This window comes from Sus scrofa, chromosome 1, assembly GCF_054392235.1.
Source record: "Sus scrofa isolate SSC_HxYL_T2T_F1_AM1 chromosome 1, Sscrofa_HxYL_maternal_Yorkshire_Landrace_v2.0, whole genome shotgun sequence".
Lineage (NCBI taxonomy): Eukaryota > Metazoa > Chordata > Mammalia > Artiodactyla > Suidae > Sus > Sus scrofa.
The window spans coordinates 186,215,466-186,237,482 of record NC_139383.1 but is presented as its reverse complement, the minus strand read 5'-3'; the positions used below and the strand labels follow the sequence as shown (position 1 = coordinate 186,237,482).

Genomic DNA, 22,017 nt, shown 5'->3' with positions numbered 1-22,017 from the left:
TTCAGTAAGTTTCTTAAAAACAAAGCAAAACAAAAGAAAATTTCCCGGGGGGAATAGCTCAAACTAAGTATCCCATTGCGAGTATAACTTTGCATTTAGTCCATTGTTTCAAGAACAAAACGCTCCTTCTCGGCCTCAAATACCTGACGGCCTGAGAAAACTAAAGGCTCTTAAACGGATTCGGCAAGCAGTTTTCTTTCAGACGGAAGGGAATGCACAACCAAATTCTATCAGCATTCACGCCAGTAGGGGAGGAAGGTAGCCGGGAAGGACCAAAATTAAAAACCCACAGAAGTGCCAGAGCGCGCAGACGACGTCTGACGTAGTCTTCCTGCCGCAGAGCATTTCGGGAGGAACGGCAGAATGCGGGGTTGGCTCCTTCTCTGAAGAGGAAATTAATTTCGAGGACAGCTAGAGGTGCGTGCCCGGTACCCGTGGCAACTTGGGGTTGCCTACGTTTTGTAGAAAGAGCACTGCCCTCGCGGAGCGGGGACCGCCCCACGTTTTCCTGCGTCCCAGAGAGACGCGTGGTGACGCAATTCCTGAGCGCGCCAATCCCTGGTGCCTGGAGGGCAGGCTCTTAAAATTTGAATTGCCAGATAGTTTTGGTGTTAGGGAACCTCAAGGAGGTGGTGAGCGTCACCTGGTGCTCGGCCGCTGCGGCCGACTTGGGCCAGAGGCAGAAGCCGTGGTGTTCCTGCCCGCCCTCTAAGCGAAGTCGAGCCCGGGCCGCCGCCGTCTCTACGGTGCCGGTCTCTTCACCCAAGGTACGGCCTCTTCGCCCCGCTTCTTTCGTCTCCTCTCTCCCGTCCCTTCTGGCACTGTGACTTCCAGCACTTCAGCGTAATGGTCCCACGCAGACTTTTTTTTTTTTTTTTTAATTTTCCCACTGTACAGCAAAGGGATCAAGTTGTTTTTGTACATTTTTGCCTTTGGCAGTGGTATCACAACTGCTCGTTCATTAGGTGTGATTTGTTGCGTTTCTGCTGTAGTTATTACGGAAGTAGACCACTTCCGTTCAGATTCGTTTCGATGGTGAGCGCTCTAAACTTTACTCTAAAATCACTTCTAGAAAAAAAAAAAGTTTCAGATAATTACCAAGTAGAAAAATTGTGTGCGTCACCGTCACTTCCTGATTCTTCACCTTGGAACCTAGGATTCACAAAGCTAAAGAAACAATTGATCCATCCAGCTTATGTTTTCTTTTGATTACATATTAGTTGCAAATACTTACAAATGTTAAATTAAAAAATATTTAGGAAATGGGAGCCCTCTTCATCCTACTTCTCAAAGATAAACTCTGTTTACAATTTGGTCTACTTCCAGTTTTTTTTTTTTCCCCTATGTCTATGTATTTCCCTCTTCCTTTATTTAGGTGTTTATTTATTTATTTATTTCAGAAATTCAGTTACACCTCCTGTTCCTTTTCCTTTTTTAACTTAGTATATCCTAGTTGTTTTCTATGTCAGTGTGTATGTATATTCTTTTAGTGGAATAGGTAGAATTCAGTTGTGTGGATGTAGCAGAATTTTGTCCCATCTTGGTAGACATCTAGATTGTTTCTAATTAGCCCAGTACTTCAGTGAACATTCTTTTATACTGCCTCTTTAAGAACTTGGGCTTTAAAATCGGATAGCTGGGGGTCCTGCTCATAATCATTGTCAGTGGGACTGTGGGCTGGTTATTTAATCACTCTATGCCTTAGTTTCCTAATTCTCAAAATGAGAATAACAACAGTACTTTACTCTTAAGCATTGCTGTAAGATTAAGTAGTGTCTAGCATATATGCAGTAAATGTTGACTATTATTACCACATGTATTTGCATTCTTGTATTGATGTTTCTATAAGAAAAAAATTAAAAGTGGAATTTCTTGAACAATGGCATGCACATCTATATTGTGGAAATAATCTTTACCAATCTGATAAGCATAAGTAGTTTCACTGTTTTAATTTATAAGCTCTTCATTAATTAGTAAAAATAAGTCTCATTTTCACTTATTCATTAGCCTTTTGTACTCTGTTAATTCCCTTTCATTTCCTTTAGCCATTTTCTCTTGATCATTTCTTTAAACTGATTCATTTGTTTTCTTTGCATATTGTATGTATCAGCCCTTTCTATGTCATATGCTGCATGTATTTTTACCCAAGTGTATCATTTGCCAATTAACTTAATATCATTTTTTTCCCAACTATGCAAGAATGCAAATACATATGGTTTTGTGTCATTGTGCCTTGGGACTTGTAACTCATTCCATTATAATTATTGTTAATATTACTACCCCAATAGTAAATTCCAAAGACTTTTCATGTCTTTTAGGAAGAAATGTAAAAGTTATATTCAGTATCATATCCACGATAATAGTTGTTTAGCCTTACTTCTGTATACCATAAATGCTCACAGTGAAATTTTATTGGAGTGTAGTTGACGTAGAAAGATGTGTTAGTTTCAGGTGTACTGCAAAGTAAATCAGTTATACATGTAATTATCTACTTTTAGATGAAAACATTTCTATGTATGTACAGTAGTGCCCTGCACCCCCATCTGTAGTTTCACCTTCATAGGCCCACTGTGGGTGGGTGTGGTTTTCATTTACCCACAGTCAGCTACCATGTGAACATATTACATTGAAAATTCTGAAAATAAGTGCTTCATAAATTTTAAAATGGATGCTGTTCTTTGTAGCATGGTGAAATTTCACACTGTCTTGCAAGGGACATTGATCATCCCTTTGTCCAGTATATCCCACTCATTAGTCACTTAGCAGTGCCCTTGATTATCGGAGGGACTATCAGGTATCATAGTGCTTGTGTTCAAGTTAACCATAATTTTACTTAATAATTGCCCCAAGGCATAAGAGTAGTGATGCCGGCAATTTGGATATACCAAAGAGAAGCTATAAAGTTTAAGTGAAAAGGTAAAAGCTCTCGACTTAATGAGGAGAAATAATCTAATGCCAAGGTTGCTAAGGTCTTACCCTGAACAGATCTTTTATTTGTGAAAATTGTGAAAAAGTAAAAAATTCATGCCTGTTTTGCTATTGTACACCAAACTGCAAAAGTTACAGGCACAGTGCATGATAAATGCTTAGTTAAGTTGGCAAGGTAATGAATTTGTACAATAAGATATTTAAAGTGAGAGAGATGACATTCACATAATTTTTATTACAGTATGTTGTTATAATTATTTTATTTTTAATCTCTCACTGTACCTAATTTATAAGTTAAATTTTATCATAGGTATGTATGTAAGGGAAAGAACATAGCATGAATAGGGTTTTTCACTATCCACAGATTCAAGCATCCACTTGGAAGGTATCTCACAGAAGGGGGGAAATATTGTACTACGCATTGGGCCAGTTCTTAGTTCTGCTAGTTTATTTGCAGTTTATACCTCCTGATGAGCATTTCATTAGGTTGTAAGGAACTGAGATTGAGGAAACCTGTACATACTTTTGCCATCTTTCCATGCAGTTGTCCCAATTTATTCATTTCTGGTTTTGAGAGCTTAAAGTGAATGGCTAGTGAGTATTATAACTCCTAGTGCAGGGTTACTGTCACTAGCACATTGCCAAGCACATAAGCATATGCATTAGTACATATTTGCTGAATTAACATTCTACAGAAGAATTCAGTGGCTTTTGTATCATTCCCAAGATACCTTTCTTTGTCAACTCTTGTTATTGAGGAATATTTCCTTTTTTTCTCTTATAAACTACTGGATAGAATGGTAGTTTGTACATGAATTTTTAACTTGTATATTTATTTCTCACAGAAGTTATTGTAGATAAAGATACTTGATATCTTTGGTCTGATTGAATTTGTATTTTCTAGATTAGCCTTTTTATGTTTACATGATGTCAAAAACTGATTGGAGTAGTTATAAATTCAGTGATAAAAGATGCTGTAAACCTAGATTTATAAGTTCCAAGCTTCTTAGGTTTAGATATTTTATTGATTTACCAAGTATTACAGAATGCAACTGCATGGTTCATCACCCCAAATATTCATTTCTTTTTTTTTTGTCTTTTTTTTTTTTTGTCTTTTTGCCTTTTCTTGGGTCACTCCTGGGACATATGGAGGATCCCAGGCTAGGGGTCTAATCGGATCTATAGCCTCTGGCCTACGCCACAGCCACAGCAGTGCAGGATCCCAGCCGCGTCTGAGACCTACACCACAGCTCACGGCAATGCCGGATCCATAACCCACTGAGCAAGGCCAGGGATCGAACCCACAACCTCATGGTTCCTAGTCGGATTCATTAACCACTGTGCCACGATGGGAACTCCTTTTTTTTTTTTTTTTCCAAATATTAATTTCTAGGTGTGGGAAATAAAATTTGAAAGTAAGAAACAGCTAAAACAAATCTAAGACCATGCATGCTGAAGTACATGATTTCTTCTAAAAATTTGAAGTAGCAATAAATAATTTTAAAAACTTGAATATCATTTACTTTTGATTTGAGGTTTTTTTAAAAACTAAAGTCTCACTCACAACCTTGTTATGTTTTTGTTCTGTAGCATAACAAAATCAGGATTGGAGATTATTTAACTTAAAAATTGAATGGATTTTTAGCCTTCATTACAATATATTATTGTAGCTTCTGCCTTAAAATTTAAGTGCCTAAAAGAAAAACCATTTTTGTGAAATTTAATCTTTTATAACTTCGTACAGTTCCATATGCAGATGTCATTTAATGATTTTTGTTGCAAATATGAGATTGGAAGCTCTAGGATATTCAGAGTTCAGCTTTTAGAACTATTGAAGTAAAAGACGGTGGAAGCTGCTTTTTTTGCAAAGAAGTAAATTTAAAAACCAAACTATTTATCATTGAAAAATAATAATGAGACTTTAACAAAAAATATAGGCGTTCCCGTCATGGCTCAGTGGTTAACAAACCCAACTAGTATCCATGAGGAGGCAGGTTCGATCCCTGGCCCCATTCAGTGGGTTAAGGATCTGGCGTTGCCATGAGGTGTGGTGTAGGTCGACATGGCTCGGATCCCAAGCTGATGTGGCTGTGGTATAGGCCAGTGGCTACAGCTCCGATTCAACCCCTAGCTTGGGAACCTCCATATGCTGCGAGTGTGCCCCTCCCAAAAAAAAAGCATATATATATTATGTATTTTTTTAGTCTTGTTTGTGAGTTACAGATTATCCACTGTTGTTATGAACCAATTAAACCTTTTAATTAGTATAATGTTGTTATGGAAATCAAATAAACTTAACTTTTTCTGCACCAAAGCTTGATAAAGGTTGATTTCACATTGAACTGCAGGTTCCTCTGGCCCCCTGCTGAAGGTCTATCCTGAAAATTGTGTTTAGGCAAATTTTGTGTTAGAGGAAATTTGTTGCTGCTGTTTTTCAAGATGATTGCAACACCTTTGAAACATCCAGGAACTCACTTGTCTTCAGTGACTTCTTTTCAAAGGAGAAATATGCCCATGCATGCAATCTTTTTTGACAGCATTCCTTCAGGCACACTTACTCCTGTAAAAGATTTGGCAAAATATCAGAAGTCCTCTTTAAAACTGAATAACCATAAAGAGAGTCCGTTCCTAGAAAAGACAATTTTTAATAATAAAAATATATTCCAATCTACTATGCTAGCAGAGGCTACTGCCTCTAACAGTTCTCTTGATATCAGTGCCATAAAGCCCAAAAAGGATGGATTAAAAAATAAAGCCAGCTATGAATCACCAGGAAAAATATTTCAAAGAATGAAAGAAAAAGTACTTCGTAACAAGCAAGAACAAGCATCAAGAAACAGTAGTTTGTTGGAACCACCAAGAAATGAAAGTAATAAAATTTTTACTTCTAACGGTGCTGAGGAAAGATTATTACAGCATACCTACCTCTGTGAAGAAAAGGAAAACAAGTCATTCCAGCCAGAAAACAGTTCACTAAGAGGTTAGTTTTATTATTTGTTGGTTAAAAGGCTATAATGTGTTAAGTGTTTATTGTGTCTGATACTGTTTTAAGCACCCAGAGTCCACCTGTGAACAAAATGCACAAAATCTCTGCCTTCATGAAGCTATAGCTCACATTCAGGAGGTGGGAGATCATTAAATAAGTATTTTTTAGAGTATAATACAAGAGCAATGCTCTGGAAAGAAAAAGTGGAGTAAACATAGTAGGGAGAGTTGGAAAAGGTTTTAATTTTCAATGGAGTGGTCAGTATTTCAATGAGAAAGTGTCATTTGAGCCAAAAAAAAAATTGAAGTAGCCAGTAGATACAGATAGATATCTTAGGGAATGAAAGCGGAAGAATGACCCTTCAGCTGGTACAAATGCCCTGAAATAGAAGCATGCAAAATAGCTATGAGATTATCCTGGCGTGAGTGGACAGATCTGGGGCGGAGGGGATAGGGTCGATAACACAGGGGCTTATAGGTGAACGTAAGAGTTTGGGGTTTTATTGCAAACAAATTAAGGAGCCACTTGGAGGGTTTTGAGCAGAGGAATGACTCGATCTAACTTACATTTTAAAAATATTTCCTTAGGGAGTTACCTGGTGGCTCAGAGGGTTAAAGACTGCAGGTTGTCACTGCTGTGGCATGGGTTTGATCCCCGGCCTGAGAACATTCACATGCCATGAGCATGGCCAAAAATATATTTTGTATATATATTTTGACGCAAAAAGCAGAGTTTTCTGAGGGAGTTTAGGGTGGTAGTCGGGTATACAAAATAATCTCATACAGCCTAGGAGAAAAGGGAGAAGCAAATGAAATAATGTACATTAAAGCACATTTTACACATAAAGTAAAATTAGAGAATGGAGGATATAACTGACTACTTTGAGAATCTGATGATTTTCCCCAAAATGTGTACATATATACATACATAGATTTTGTATGTAATTTCAGAAATCTTTTGGAGAGTGTTTGCATGAATCCTGAACTCTCAAATAAATGGGCCATGTTATATTTGATTGAATTACCTACTTGTCTTTACTATATCACCCTGCTATTTCTAGGAGAATGAGTTAAAGAAATAGAAATTTATCCTTCTTGGAGTTCCCATTGTAGCTCAGTGGTTAACAAATCCGACTAGGAACCATGAGGTTGTGGGTTTCATCCCTGGCCTTGCTCAGTGGGTTAAGGATTCGGCATTGCCATGAGCTGTGGTGTAGGTTGCAGACACGGCTTGAATCCTGAATTGCTGTGGCTCTGGCGTAGGCCGACAGCTATGGCTACGATTAGACCCCTAGCCTGGGAACCTCCATATGCCATGGGAGAAGCCCAAGAAATGGGAAAAAAAAAAAGAAAGAAAAGAAATTTATCCTTCTTTTATGGTAGGTCATTATAATAAAATCTTTATATTAAGTTTTCTGAGACCACAGTAACATTAAAGTATAATCACCAATATTTTTCAATTATAGTATTTGAAATTAAACATATAAAATAGTACAGTTTTCAATTCTCTGATACTGACTTTAAGTCTACTGCCTTCCCTGTTTTGTGTGAAACTCATTTCTGTATTCAAGAAGCAAAATTGTAACAGTCTAGGATATAAAGCAAAATAAAATGTAAACAAGATTATTTGTCTAGTCAACAAGCCTACCAGATTTGTGCCTTTGAAGGGCTGATGAGATGTCAAAGAAGTATAAATTATGATTTAGTATGCTGCTTAATCTCAACATTTTGATTTTAAAGTATAGGTTATAACTCGTCAACTGTTCTTTCACATTTTTGAAATTTCCAGCAACCAGAAGCAAAATCAGAATTTTCAAGACTGGATGGCACTTCATATATGACCTTAAGATAGATGGCTAGATAGAGAGGGAGGGAGGGAGGTAGATAGATAGATATGCCAGATATATGTATATATCTTATTTGTGGCAGCACCAGAATTTAATTCCAGATCTCTAGGCTTCTGAGTTCAGTAGAATACTTTTTTAGAGCTGGCAAGTAACATGGAGAAGTTTTCAAAAAATTCTTAGTGTAGGTATAGAAAATGGGTTGAAGGCATGAGACAATAAAAAAAGAGGAAACATCTACATAACTGTCATATGCTACATAAAGTATACTATATTGGTCTGATTATTACTGACCTAAGTCTTTATTCCAGGATTTTTTTAAAGCTTTTTTTTCTTCTTAGTGACTAATACAGCTCAACTTCTTTCTTTTAAAAAGCAAAACAAAATTCAGCTCCAGTCCAAGAAGTTCTTCTAGAATCATCAAATATTTTCCTGCCAGTCAAACCAAAGATTAAATATCAGCAGGAAGCACCTCTGCACAATTTAATTTATGGTAAAGTGCTTTTTATTTATTTTTAGTTTATTTGAGTGTATGTTTAAATGTTTTAGATAATTATTTTCTCTGTGTAGGCAGTAAGCACTGATTGTGGATAAAAGGTTGAATTGTGAAAGCAGCAGCACTCAGAGAAAGACTGGACAGAAAGGTGGAACATTCCTAACCTGAAGACTTTTCTTTTTTTTTTTTTTTTGTCTTTTTGCTGTTTCTTGGGCTGCTCCCTCGGCATATGGAGGTTCCGAGGCTAGGGGTCCAATCGGAGCTGTAGCCACCTGCCTACGCCAGAGCCACAGCAATGCGGGATCCGAGCCGCGTCTGCAACCTACACCACAGCTCACGGCAACGCCGGATGGTTAACCCACTGAGCAAGGCCAGGGATCGAACCCGCAACCTCATGGTTCCTAGTCGGATTCGTTAACCACTGCGCCACAATGGGAGCTCCTGAAGACTTTTCAATATGAACAGTTCTACAAAACAAACGAACAAACATAATAAAACAGAAGCAGGCCTATAGATACACAGAACAAACTGATAGTTGCCTGGGGAGGGGGAATAGATAAGGGAGATAGACTTCCAGTTATAAAATAAATCACAGGGATTTCATGTAATAACTTTGTATGGTGACAGATGGTACCTAGTTATTGTGGCAGTCATATTTAATTTAATTATTATTTTTTTTTTTTTGTCTTTTTTTTGCCATTTTCTTGGGCTGCTCCCACAGCTTATGGAGGTTCCCAGGCTAGGGGTCGAATCAGAGCTGTTGCCGCTGGTCTACGCCAGAGCCACAGCAACTTGGGATCCGAGCGGTGTCTGTGACCTACGCCACAGCTCATGGCAACTCCAGATCCTTAACCCACTGAGCAAGGCCAGGGATGGAACCCACAACCTCATGATTCCTAGTTGGATTTGTGAACCACTGAGCCACGATGGGAACTCCAGTGGCAGTCACATTTTAGACATTATTTGTAATGTGAAAAAATATTGAATCCTTATGGTGTATACCTAAAACTAATATTTAAGTCAATTATACATCTTTTTTTTTTTTTTTTTTTTTTTCTTTTTAGGGCTATAGCCACACATATGGAGCATCTCAGGCTAGGGGTCAAATTGGAGCTACAGCTGCCAGCCTATGCTTACACTGCAGCAGTGCAGGATCCCATCTGCATCTGCAACCTATACCCAGCTCACTGCAACACCAGATCCTTAACCCACTGAGTGAGGGCCAGGGATTCAACCCATATCCTCATGGATACTAGTCGGTTGTTTCTGCTGCACCACAAGGGGAACTCCCTTCAGTTTTTAAAAGAAAAAAATATTAAATGTTTTAAATTGTTCTGTTTCTCTCTTAATATTATATTATCCTTCTATAAATTTTTTTCGGTTTTGTATTTTTTGCAGAGCTTCCAGTTCTGAACCAAGAACACGAAAATGTTTCAGCTGCCAGAGTGTCAAACAAGGCATTAACTAGAGCTCAGTTGGCTAAACAAATTCTTCACTCCCAGCAGAATACACTTGTAACCACTCAGTCCAAAAAGGACACATTTATTTTGGAAGGCATTGATTCTACCTGTGAAAAATCCCCAGATACCACTGTTGAGACTCTCTGTATTCCTATTAAAGATGATGGTCAATTAATGGTTTCTGGTGATAGTACGATTACAACAAAAGGCACTTCAAAACAGGAAATTAAGGAAGGAAATGAGATAACAACATTCAGAAAGACTGGTCTTCCAGGTTCAATGAATGATACATGTAAAATTGTGCTTGCAACTCCAAGATTTCCTATAGCAGTACCTCGGAGATCAAAAAGAAATGCCTGGAGGCTTTCTCCAAGTATATTCCAAACTATTACAAATGAAGTTAAAGAAAATAAGGTAAGAAAACTTTTAAAGCAAATGTATATATTTTTTTTACCCTCCATTCTTCAAGAGCTTGAAGAACCTCAGCTTCATGTGGGAGGTTTTGTTAATATTTAGTGTAGAGGCCTAGTTAAAAGAGCAGCAGATTGAAACTAAGACCCAAGTGTTAAGTGTTGCCTGCTCAATTGTTAGTTGTATAGTCTTCAACTCCCTTTGGGGATGAACAGTGAGGTATTCTTGTTCTTAAATTTTTTCCCTTATTCTTGGGGTATTATTAACAGAACAGTTGAAAGGGAAGGGAATTATAGCATCTGCAGATTTAAGAAGTTTTTCTTTTGTAATATAGATGGATTAATGAAAGACTTTAGACCATTAAACTGTGTTACATAGGATAAGTTCTCTGAGGGAAATATAATGGAAATACAATTTTAAGGAGAAAGACACAATATAAAATTTCCAGTTGTTAAAGGTTTGTGCCTTAATATTTAAAAGAACGAAGGCAGGTATCAGGCTGAGATGCTAGTTGAATTCCAACTAAATTTTAAAGAATGATAGAACAGTTACAGTTTTATAGCTCAATGTATTTATTGGAAATTGTATTATTTGCAAATGTTTAGAGTTGAGGAAGAGTTTTAGATGTTACCTTAAAAATATGTGAGATGGGTTGAGCAAGAGATTTAAAGACAACAGTTCTAAGAGATCCCACAGTATTAATTGTATCATCTGTATAGTGCTGTTGGTCTCAGTTACTACACCAAATCCAAGCCTCTCAGATCTCTTATCTCTATACAGTTGAGTACATCCTTTAGTCTGACCTAATCTCTCAGTCATCTCTAACTCTCCAAACATTACAGTATGCCTCTTGAACTCGGGTTATATTATTAGCAAAATGTTATGTTCTTAATCTTCTATGAAAATTTCTTAACTTTGCTCTAACTAAAGTTATTGCTTCTCTTAATAGAGGCTCTTTTTTCCTCCCTTATCCCACATTATATTAGAGATGATATAATGTTCTTCATTCCTAATTCAGGCCGTGTTCCTTCCCCTTCTCTAAAGCCATCCTTTCCCCCTCATTAACTTCTTTGAAGCACATGCCATAAGGCTTTACCACTTCCTCTCCCCTCTTATTATAATCATGGGCTCCTAGTCATGGGCTTGCATCCTGTTGAAGCATTTTGAGACCTGTTCCTTTTTCCTCTGCTACTCCTTCTGTCATCAACTCTGGTGACATCGACACCTGTATAGATAATCCATCCAACCTCCTTGAATTCTTGATTTTCAGACCTTTAACCTACTGATACTCTTACTCTAGTCATACCCATACCTTGTCTTTGCCAATACACGCATCAGCTTCTCTCTTGTGGGCATCCCACTCTCACCAAATCCTTTGTGCCCAGATCATTCTACCTCCAGTTCTTTTCCCTCACCCCCACCATCAGTACTCCACCATTAAGACAAACTTCAGTTCATCAACTCTCCTGTCCTTATTTTTCTCTTACCTTACATAGAGTCCATGGCCCATGATTATAATCATCCCCTTGACTAAACTCTCAATCCTCTTTATTGCTTTTCCCCCTACCTTCCTATGGCCAAATTGTAACCCTGGTTAAATTTCACTCTTTTCTTGCTATAAACCTGTACCTGAGAAGTAGATTATTGGAACAAAACACAGCCATGTTGACTAATCTCATTTAAAATTTAACAACAAGACAATAAAATAAACAAAATAAACAACAAAGAGTTACCCTGTGACGCAGTGGAAATGAATCCAACTAGGAACCACGAGGTTGTGGGTTCGATCCCTGGCCTCACTCAGTGGGTTAAGGATCTGGCATTGATGTGGCTGTGGTATAGGCCGGCAGCTGTAGCTCCCACATGATCCCTAGCCTGGGAACCTCCATATGTCTTGGGTGCGGCCCTAAAAAAACAAAAGACAAAAAAAAGTAAAATAAAATTTAACAACAGACCTTAAATAGGCTCTTCATATTGCCCTTCATCCCTACTATATTTCACTTCTCAATCCACCGCCATACTCTGACCTTCCTAGTAAAGTATCTCACTTGGAGTTCCCGCTGTGGTGCCATGGGTTACATTCTCTCTTTGGCAGCTTGGATTTTTTCTGAGGCACAGGTTGAATCCCTGGATTAAGGATCCAGTGTTGCTACAACTGTGGTGTAAGTCGCAGCTACAGCTCAGATTCAATCCCTGGCTCAGGAACTTCCATGTGCTGCGGGTGCAGCAAAAAAAAGAAGAGTCTTTTAATCTCATTTAAACCTCCAAACCTCTTCTCTCCTTATTCTCAGTTCATTGAAAACCTTATATTCCCGTCATCGAATCTGTCAATCTATTTGCTGCTGTATCCACGAAGTTTGGTTTCCCTTTCATTAAAATGGAAAGTTTGTGCTCCTTTTCAAGGCAAGTTCATTTCCTCTTACAACCTCAGAGACCTTGTCCTTCCAATTCTCCCCTCAATTTTTTCCTCTCTGTTAGATCATTCCCATTAGCATATACATATGCTGAAAGCATGACCAACATTTTTTTTAATGTGAAGAAAAGGTCTACCTTTTACTCCTTATCCCACTCTAGCTACCACTCCAGTTTTTTTTTTTCTATTGAAGCAAAACACTTTGAAAGAAGTACATATATTCAGTTATCATTTCTTCTTATCTCATACCCTATTGAACAAGTTCCACTTTGGATGTTCATTCATATTCACTACTCCATGAAAATTGTTTTTTTTTTTCAGGTTTCCATCACTAAATATGATATTTATTCACAGTCCTTATTTTAGTACTCATGGGAGAGGTTAACACAGTGAATCAGAATATCCTCAAAATGTTGTGTAGGTTTTTTGTTTAGATCCTAGGATCTCTCATTTTTTACTACTTTAGTGGTTATTCTTAACTCTTCTGCTGCTTTCTCTTCCTGTAACAACCTATAAATGTTGGATTCCCTAGAATTGGTCCTAGAAACTGATTGTCTATGACCTACGCACACTCTCTCTATACTATTACCATTCAGTGCTACAGCTTTAAATTCCTTTTTTTTTTTTTTTTTTTTTTTTTTTTTTTTTTGTCCTCCCCCATGGCATGCAAAATTCCTAGGCCAGGGATCAAACATGAGCCATATCAGTAACCCAAGTCACTGCAGTGACAATGCCAAGTCCTTAACTGTTGGACCACTAGGAACCTGCTGAATTCCATTTCTCTGCTTATAGCTCCCAAATATATATCTCCAGCTGCAAACATTTTCTTAAACCCCACTCACATATGCAGTTATCTATATGGTTTCTCTATTGATATCTAATAGGCATCTCAAATTTAACATTTCTAAAACTAAGCTCTTCATTTCTTCCCCCAAAACAATCTCCATTGTGTCCTGTATTGGTACATAGTATTACCATTCCACCAAATACTTAAGTGAAAAAAATTTAGGTTCATTTTGGACTCTTATTTTGTTTTGTTTTCCTCTCATACTCCATATCTAAACCATGAAGAAGTCCTTTTGGCTCTACCATCCTGAATGTGGCCACTTCTTATTACTCAGCCACTATCTCCTAGTCCAAGACACTGATAATCTCTTGGATTACTACAGTAGCCTTATAGTTTCTCTGTTGCCACTATTGCCTCTTTCCCTTTTAGTCTGTTTTCTAAATAAAGGCCAGAATATTTATATATAGGCCAATTCCTGCCCATCAGCCTCTTAATAAAATATTAAATCATGTACTCCTCTGCTCAGAATTCTCCAGTAACTTCAAGAGAAAACAGTCAGCCTGGGAGTTCCTGTTGTGGCTCAGCAAATTACAAGCCCAACTAGTATCCATGAGAATTCAGGTTCAATCCCTGGCCTCGCTTAATGGCTTGACATTCCAGCATTGCCGTGAGCAGCACTGCCATGAGCAGTGTTGCCATGAGCTTGGTGTAGGTCGCAGATCCAGTTCAGATCCTATGTTGCTGTGGCTGTGGCCAGCAGCTGCAACTCCAATTTGACCCTTAGCCTGGGAACTTCCATATGCTGCAGATGCAGCCCTAAAAAGCAATATAAAAGAGAGAGAGACAACAGTCAGCCTTTACCATAGCTTATAGGACTCTATGTAATTCAGTCCTAGAGATACCCAGCTTACACATCTCTTTTCCTTCTTGCTTACTCCTTTCAAGCTACTGTGCCCTCCATGCTACCTACTTAAGGCCTTTGTACATTTTCTTTCTGCCTGGAAGAATTACGCCAAAATATCTGTATACCTTATCCCTTACATCATTCAGTTCTCTGTTCCACAACCTTCCCTGACTCTCTTACCTAAAAAGCACCTCCACTTATGCTTATTTTTAACATTATCACTGTCTGACATTTTTTACTCATCCATTTGTTCAGATAGCACCACCACCACTCCACTTGCTTCCACTCCTGTCATACCCCACCTCCTCCCCACACCCCCCCCCCCACACGTTTGCTCCAAAGAAGGTGGCCATTTTGTTCTGTTTCTGACTGAATCCCCATCCCTAAACAAGGGCCTGGCACATAGTAGGGCTCAACAAATACTTAATGAATGAATATCTCATTCATGGTTCAGGATTATGGAGCCAGAATTCCTAGATTTGTAACCTCTGTGCTAACTAGCTGTGTGTGATATGGGCAGATTATTTAAATAGACCTTGAAAGTTTTCTTTATAAAATGAAGATAATAGTACCTGTTTCCTAGTGTTAGGAGGATAACTTGAGTCAGTATATCTAAGGTTCTTGGAAGACTGCCTAGTGTTAGTTTTTATTGTTAATACCATCTCCATTGATTAACTCCTTGATACATGTTATAGTTCCAAATTCTTTTATTGCCTCTTTCTCAAGTCCTACCTAGGATTTTTAAAATAACCATAATGGGGGAGAAGTGCAGTAACTAAGAGTACCCCTCCATTTGACTCAGCATAAAACTACCATGGATAATTTGTCTTTATGTGTAAGTTTATAATGTTATATAAATGGCTATTCAAAGTATGACTTTTATGGATATATTTCTCATCACAGGTTCATTACTAGTTTGTTAAACAATAAAAGCAATAGTTTCTTAACATGTTCACAGAAATTTTCCTTTATAATAGGATTTTACTGTCCTAAAATAAAGAATTCTTTGAGCCGTTCAAATATTTGCTTTGGACTAGAATACTAAATAATAGAGTACTAGCAATCACCTTTATAGTTTATAGAAACTATGGTGAAATGTATACCACACAGCTGTTTTATTCTCCACATTATTGGGTCTGTTGTGAATTTTGTTATTTTTAATGGATACCTTGGGATTTTAGTGATTTTTTTTTTCCCTAATGGTTATGATTTTTGATATAAGAATATGTAAAGTATAAATGATTCTGGATTGTAGAACAGGCTATGCAATACAACCTTATTCATCTTTTGTTTCATTATGTACAAGAGCTTTTACCTTACTGCTATTTAAAATAGAAGGTGGTTCTTTTTTTTTTTTTTTTTGCTTTCTTTTTTAGGGCCGCACCAGGCTTCGGGTCGAATCAGAGCTGTAGCCTCTGGCCTCTGCCACAATCACGCCAGATCTGAGCCTTGTCTCTGAACTACACCACAGCTCACAGCAATGCTGGATCCTTAACCCATTGAGTAAAGCCAGAGATTGAACCCTCATCCTTAGGGATCCTAGTCAGGTTTGTTAACACTGAGGTGCGACAGGAACTCCCTAGAATGTGATTCTTATTTTGATGAACACTAAGGACTCATTTGGATTACTCAGACAAGGTTTTTGTTTAAATTTAATGTAAATTTGATATTGTTATGCTTATGTGCAAGTAATAACAGGAAATAATATACTTCATTTTATGTTTGATTAGGTAGTTCAACTACAGGAATGGATGATTAAAATCATCAACAATAACACTGCTATATGTGTAGAAGGAAAACTGATGTAAGTATAACTTTTCAGTATTCTTTTAATAAAATTTGTGATAAGGTAAGATACTTCATGTAAGAACTTAAAAATAAATGCATGACAAATCACATCTTGCTACAAAACGAAAACTTTCTAGTAAGGTTACCACTCATTTGGCATGGAAGTAAAATGAGTATGACCATTTTGATTGTAATCATCTTTCTTGCTTTTGCCTGTTAACTCAAGTTATTTTTAAAATAGCGACAGCTCAAATTTGTATACACAGTGCTTTATTCTTTTGAGAGGTTCTAATAAGTGGAATGCTATTATATGCTTAATTATATATGATTACATAATATTTACTATATGCATTTCAGTCCAGATTCTCACATCTGTATTGGGATACCAGATATAAAGTACTGATCCAAAAAAATCAAAATTGTTTAATACTTTGCCATTACTGCATATTAAGTAATCACTTTCAGGTTCTCCCTAAAGTGAAAGCATCATCTGGTAAGTGGGCTTTGCCTGGTTGTGCTACTCTATTAGCACCATTTCCTCTTCTTTAAAACCAGTTTACAGGAGTTCCTGTCATGGCACAGGGGAAACAAATCCAACTACTATCCATGAGGATGCAGGTTTGATCCCTGGTCTCACTCAGTGGGTGAGGGATACAGTGTTGCCATGAACTGTGGTGTAGGCTGGCAGTGACAGCTCCAATTCGACCCCTGGTCTAGGAAATTCCATATCCCACAGGTGCAGCCCTAAAAAGCAAAAAACAAACAAACAAAAAAAAACAAAACAATTTTCTTAGTGGTTAAGAAAAACATTTATAATAAAAGGTTATAATAAAACAATACGGGATATCACTGTTCAAGATACTTCCCTGAGGAATTCCCGTCGTGGCTCAGTGGTTAACATATCCAAGTAGGAACCATGAGGTTGCAGGTTCAATCCCTGGCCTCGTTCAGTGGGTTAAGAATCCCATGTTGCCGTGAGCTCTGGGGTAGTTTGCAGATTCGGCTTGGATCCTGAGTTGCTATGGCTGTGGTGTAGGCCGGCGGCTGCAGCTCAATTCAACCCCTAGCCTGGGACCCTCCATATGCTGCAGCTGCGGCCCTAAAAAGCAAAAAAAAAAAAAAAAAAAAAGATAATTCCCTGAAAATTTATAAATTGAGCATATAAAACTTTTGCTCACTTTATTTTTGCCTGTCTTGTACCCATTTCCTTATCGAGAGGCAGTATTAATTACCTTTGTTGGGATCCCATTACTGTTGATTACTGGTTGTATGACTTGGACAAATTGCTTAGCCCCTTTCAGTGTCTTCCTGTTCATTTGCACAATGATGATAATAGTATTACCTATCTTTTGGTTTAGTTTGAAGATTAAGTGAGTTAATATTTATAAAAAACCTTGAGAACAGTGCTTTTAGAGACTACTGTTTAAAAGTTTGTTAAATAAAACAAGCAAAGGTGAAAAGAACAGAAGACAAGAATATGGTGTTATATGAATTTAATTCCATTTGACCAAACTAAACGAACTTTCTTGTTTATTATGCTCATATTTAGAATGTTTGTTAATGTTATTTAATGAATCAGAGAATTCCAACATTTATCTAATACACCTTCATATTTTGTTCTATTTTGTATTTATTCCTAGTTTAAGGAAATATAAAGAGTAGATTTATGGGTCAGTGATTTGATAACTGCATTTTGCTTTTTCCCAGCTGGGACCCCTTTTTGGTACTTTCCAAAGAGAAAGGTAAAGACTTTTGACTATATAGTGAGGGGGAAAAACACAAGACTGGAATAAGCCAAACCATATAACTGCATGAAAGCTAATACAGTATAGACCCTGAAAAGAGGGACAAGGAAATCGTCCTTTGGAAGCTTAGCATCAGTTAAGATGAAATTGCAAGCGTTGTCAGCACCAGAGGCTCTGCTTTCTTGCTAGTAATATATTTTATAATAGGGGTATCATTGGCCACAGTACATTTTCTTGGTACTCTGAGGATCACATTAGCCAAAAAGTTGAGTTCTTTTGTGATGTTTGACCCTCAAATGTTTCGTAATTAGATTAATAGTGCTGTAGCTGGAGTGCAATTTTATTACTTTATATCATAAATTTACATGCTTATATCTATACGTTGTGACTATGGTAAAATGTGTATATTTTGGCTTTAACTAAGTTATTTTTTTTCCCCTAGAGACATCACTAACATATATTGGCACAGTAATGCAATTATAGAACGGATTAAGCACAACAAACTTAGGACTTTATCAGGCAACATTTATATATTAAAAGGAATGATAGATCGGAATTCCATGAAAGAAGCAGGTAATGACTGTCATTACTAATTGGTGAAGTATTTACTAAGGGAAGCAAGTAACCATATTTCTAACAATAATATACATTTATTGCTTTTAATTAGGTATTCTGAAATTATACATAAAAACAAAATTAAAAACAGAATTGCCAACACTATGTAAAACTCTTCTGTATATAGTTTATGTATTATATATGTTGATCCTTTCCTCTGATTTAATCACTCTTATTGGCAGTTTAGTCTCATGATTTAAAAAACATTCAAGTGAAGTGTTCCTTATTTGTAAGGAATTGGTTAAAAGGATAAAATTTAGCTTCCTGTTTCTTCTCTTTGTTGAACCTGCCTGGCACAACTCCAGTCCTGATATAATCTAATATTCTGCCTATGCCTGTACACAGCAAATATGTCAAAAAAAAAAAAAATACACCTGAGAAGTCTACTTTAAATTTATGATTACCAGCAATAAGTTGTGGTTCCTTAGTGCTACTTTGGTGTCCTACTGCATTTCCCTAATCCAGTCTCTTGCCTATCATCCTTAATGACTGTTTCATATTCTTAAACATCTCTTGCTTACCTCTCTCAGCTAAGAGAGTGGGAGAATGAGGGAAGGACTTGAGCAAAGAGAACTTCTCTGCCACATCACTCACCTGCTAGTATATGTACTTGCTTTTATAATGGGCAAAATTTCCATGTTTCTGTCTGTGTCAGCCTATTTGTAATTTAGCTCCTATCCTCTTTTACTCAAAGATATTACTCCAATAATTTTCCCTTATATCAAAAAAATAAATAAACCCTCTTTTGAGTAAAAAATTAGAGTTGTTAGAATACATTTGTATGTAAGCAGTCATCAACTTAAAACAATCGTGTGTGTGTATTTTGCTGTATATAAACCTCATGGTAACCACAGATCAAAAATCTATAATAAACATATAAAAAAAAGAAAGGAATTCAAACATAAAACTAAAAATAGTCATCAAGTCAAAAGAGAGGCAAGAGAGCAAAAGACAGAAACAAAAAACTACAAACACAACAAGAAAACAGTTAACAAAATGGCAGTAACTACTTTAACTGTAACTTTAAATGTAAATGGATTTAACACTCCTAATTAAAAGACTTATCAAATTCCTATTGTGACTCAGTGGTAATGAACCCAACTAGTATCCTTGAGGATGCAAGTTCGATCCCTGGCCTTGCTCATTGGGTTGAGGATCCAGTGTTGCCATGAGCTGTGGTGGTCACAGACTCGGTTTGGATCCTGCATTGCTGTGGCTGTGTAACAGCTGGCAGCTACAGCTTTGATTCAGACCCTGGCCTGGAAACTTCCACATGCCACATGTGTGGCCCTAAGAAGTAAAAAAAGAAAAGAAAATAAAGCCTTAGAGTGGCTGAATGGCTACAAAAACAAGACCCATATATATACTGTCTACAAGAAACTCACTTCAGATCTAAAGATACACACAAAAGTGAGGGGATTGAAAAAAGTATTCTATACAAATACAAATGGAAGGAAGCCAAGTAAGCAATGCTATTTTCAGACAAAACAGACTTTAAATGATTGTAATGGATTGTGAAAAAGGACATTTACATAGTAGTAAAGAGATCAGTCCAAAAAAAAAGCCCACAGTTGTAAATGCATATGCACCCAACATATGAGTACCTAAGTACAAAAAAAAAAAAAAAACAAGAGGTATCACACTCCCTGACTTTACACTATACCACTTAGCTACACTAATTAAAACAGTATAATACTGGCACTAAAACAGACAATATAGATCAACTAAACTTAAGAATAGAGACCCCAGAAATGAACCCACATTTACTGGGTCAATTAATTTACAAGAAAGGAGGTAAGAATATAATGGGGAAATGACAGCCTCTGCAGTAAATGATGCTGGGAAACTGGATAGCTACATGCAAAAAAAAAAAAAAAACGCAGCAAAACTAGATTACTTTCTCATACCATGTGCAAAAATAAACTCAAAATGGATTACAGACTTAAATATAAGATCTGAAAGCATAAAACTAGAAGAAATCATAGGCAGTAAACTCTTTGACATGTGCCTTAGCATATTTTTTTCTGGACCTGTCTCCTCAAGCAAGGGCAATAAAAGAAAAAATAAATAAATAAAGCAAAAGAAAAATAAATGGGACTACAAACTAGAAAACTTTTGTATAGCAAAAGAAACTATCAACAAAACATTCAATAAGGCAACTTACTGAATGGCAAGAGACATTTGCAGGCTGTGCTACCGATAAGGGATTAATATCCTCAGTATACAAAGAACTTACGCAACCGACATCAAAAAAAAAGAAACAACTCTATTAAAAAAAATGATGAGAGGAGTTCCCGTCGTGGCGCAGTGGTTAACGAATCCGACTAGGAACCATGAGGTTGCGGGTTCGGTCCCTGCCCTTGCTCAGTGGGTTAACGATCCGGTGTTGCCGTGAGCTGTGGTGTAGGTTGCAGATGTGGCTCGGATCCCACGTTGCTGTGGCTCTGGCGTAGGCCGGTGGCTACAGCTCCGATTAGACCCCTCGCCTGGGAACCTATGCCGCGGGAAGCGGCCCCAGAAATAGCAAAAAGACAAAAAAAAAAAAAAAAAAAAAAATGATGAGAAGAGCTGAATAGAGATATTTTCCCAGAAAGACGTACAAATGGCCAGAAAACATGAAAAGATGCTCAACATCACTGATCATCAGGAAAATGCTAATCAAAACTACAATGAGTTATAACCTCTCACCTGTCAGAATGGTTGTTATCCAAAAGACAAGAAATAACATTCATTGGGGTTCCCGTCATTGCTCAGTGGTTAACAAACCTGATCAGCATCCATGAGGACGCAGGTCTGATCCCTGGCCTCATTCAGTGGGTTAAGGATCCAGTGTTGCTGTGAGCTCAGATCCCAAGTGGCTGTGGCTGTGGCATAGGCCAGCAGCTACAGCTCAAATTGACCCCTAGTTTGGAAACCTCCATGTGCCGCAGGTGTGGCCCTAAAAAGACAAAAAAAAAAAGGCAAGAAATAACATTCATTAATGAGGATGTGGAGAGAAGGGAACCCTTATGCAGTATTGGTGAGAGAGTAAATTGATGAAGCCTCCATGGAAAACAGTATGGAGATTCCTCAAAAAATTAATACTACTGTATGATCCAGCAATACAGTTCTGGGTATTTTTCCAAAGAAAACAAAACCACTAATAAAAAAGATAAGTGCACCTCTGTGTTCACTGCAGCATTATTTACAATAGCCAAGATATAGTAGCAGCTAAGTGTCCATCAATGGATGAATGGATAAGATGTGGCATATGTATTTACAGAAGGATATTATTCACCCATAAAAATGAAATCTTGCCATTGTGACATGGATGGACCTAGAAGGTGTTAGATTCTAAGTGAAAAGTCAGAGAAAGACAAAAACCATGATTTCACTTATATGTGGAATTTGAAAAATAAATGAACTAAGCGAAACAAACAGTTTCATGTTAGAGAGAACAGATGCTTACCAGAAGAGCAAGGGGTCAGGGAATGAGTGAAATAGGTGAGGAAGATTAAAAGGTGAAGACTTCCAGTTACAAAATAAAAGAGTCACAGAAATGAAATGTAGAGCATAAGGAAAGAACATGAAATCATATTAGTCCAGTAGGTTCTGCATTGAACAATATTAACATTATTGTAATGATGTGAACACTAGTATTT

General features: G+C 37.3%; 1 protein-coding gene across 8 annotated transcripts in view; it reads left to right on the top strand.

Moving 5' to 3' along the window:
* The first annotated feature begins 325 nt into the window (after positions 1-325).
* MIS18BP1 (MIS18 binding protein 1) overlaps positions 326-22,017 on the top strand; it is a 46,903-nt gene continuing 25,211 nt past the window's right edge. For 3 of the 8 annotated variants that reach the window (XR_014818102.1, XR_014818110.1, XM_021101217.2), the window contains exons 1-6: positions 326-417; positions 5,277-5,908; positions 8,134-8,250; positions 9,652-10,127; positions 15,959-16,032; positions 18,204-18,334. Coding sequence is in view for 4 of the 8 variants with exons in the window: in XM_021101217.2 (XP_020956876.1) it covers positions 5,368-5,908; positions 8,134-8,250; positions 9,652-10,127; positions 15,959-16,032; positions 18,204-18,334 (1,339 nt within the window). In the remaining 4 variants the exon portion in view is untranslated. Of the gene's footprint in view, positions 768-5,276; positions 5,909-8,133; positions 8,251-9,651; positions 10,128-15,958; positions 16,033-18,203; positions 18,335-22,017 lie in introns of all 8 variants that reach the window. The other 5 variants (XR_014818097.1, XR_014818104.1, XM_021101211.2 and 2 more) reach the window with 3 other exon arrangements.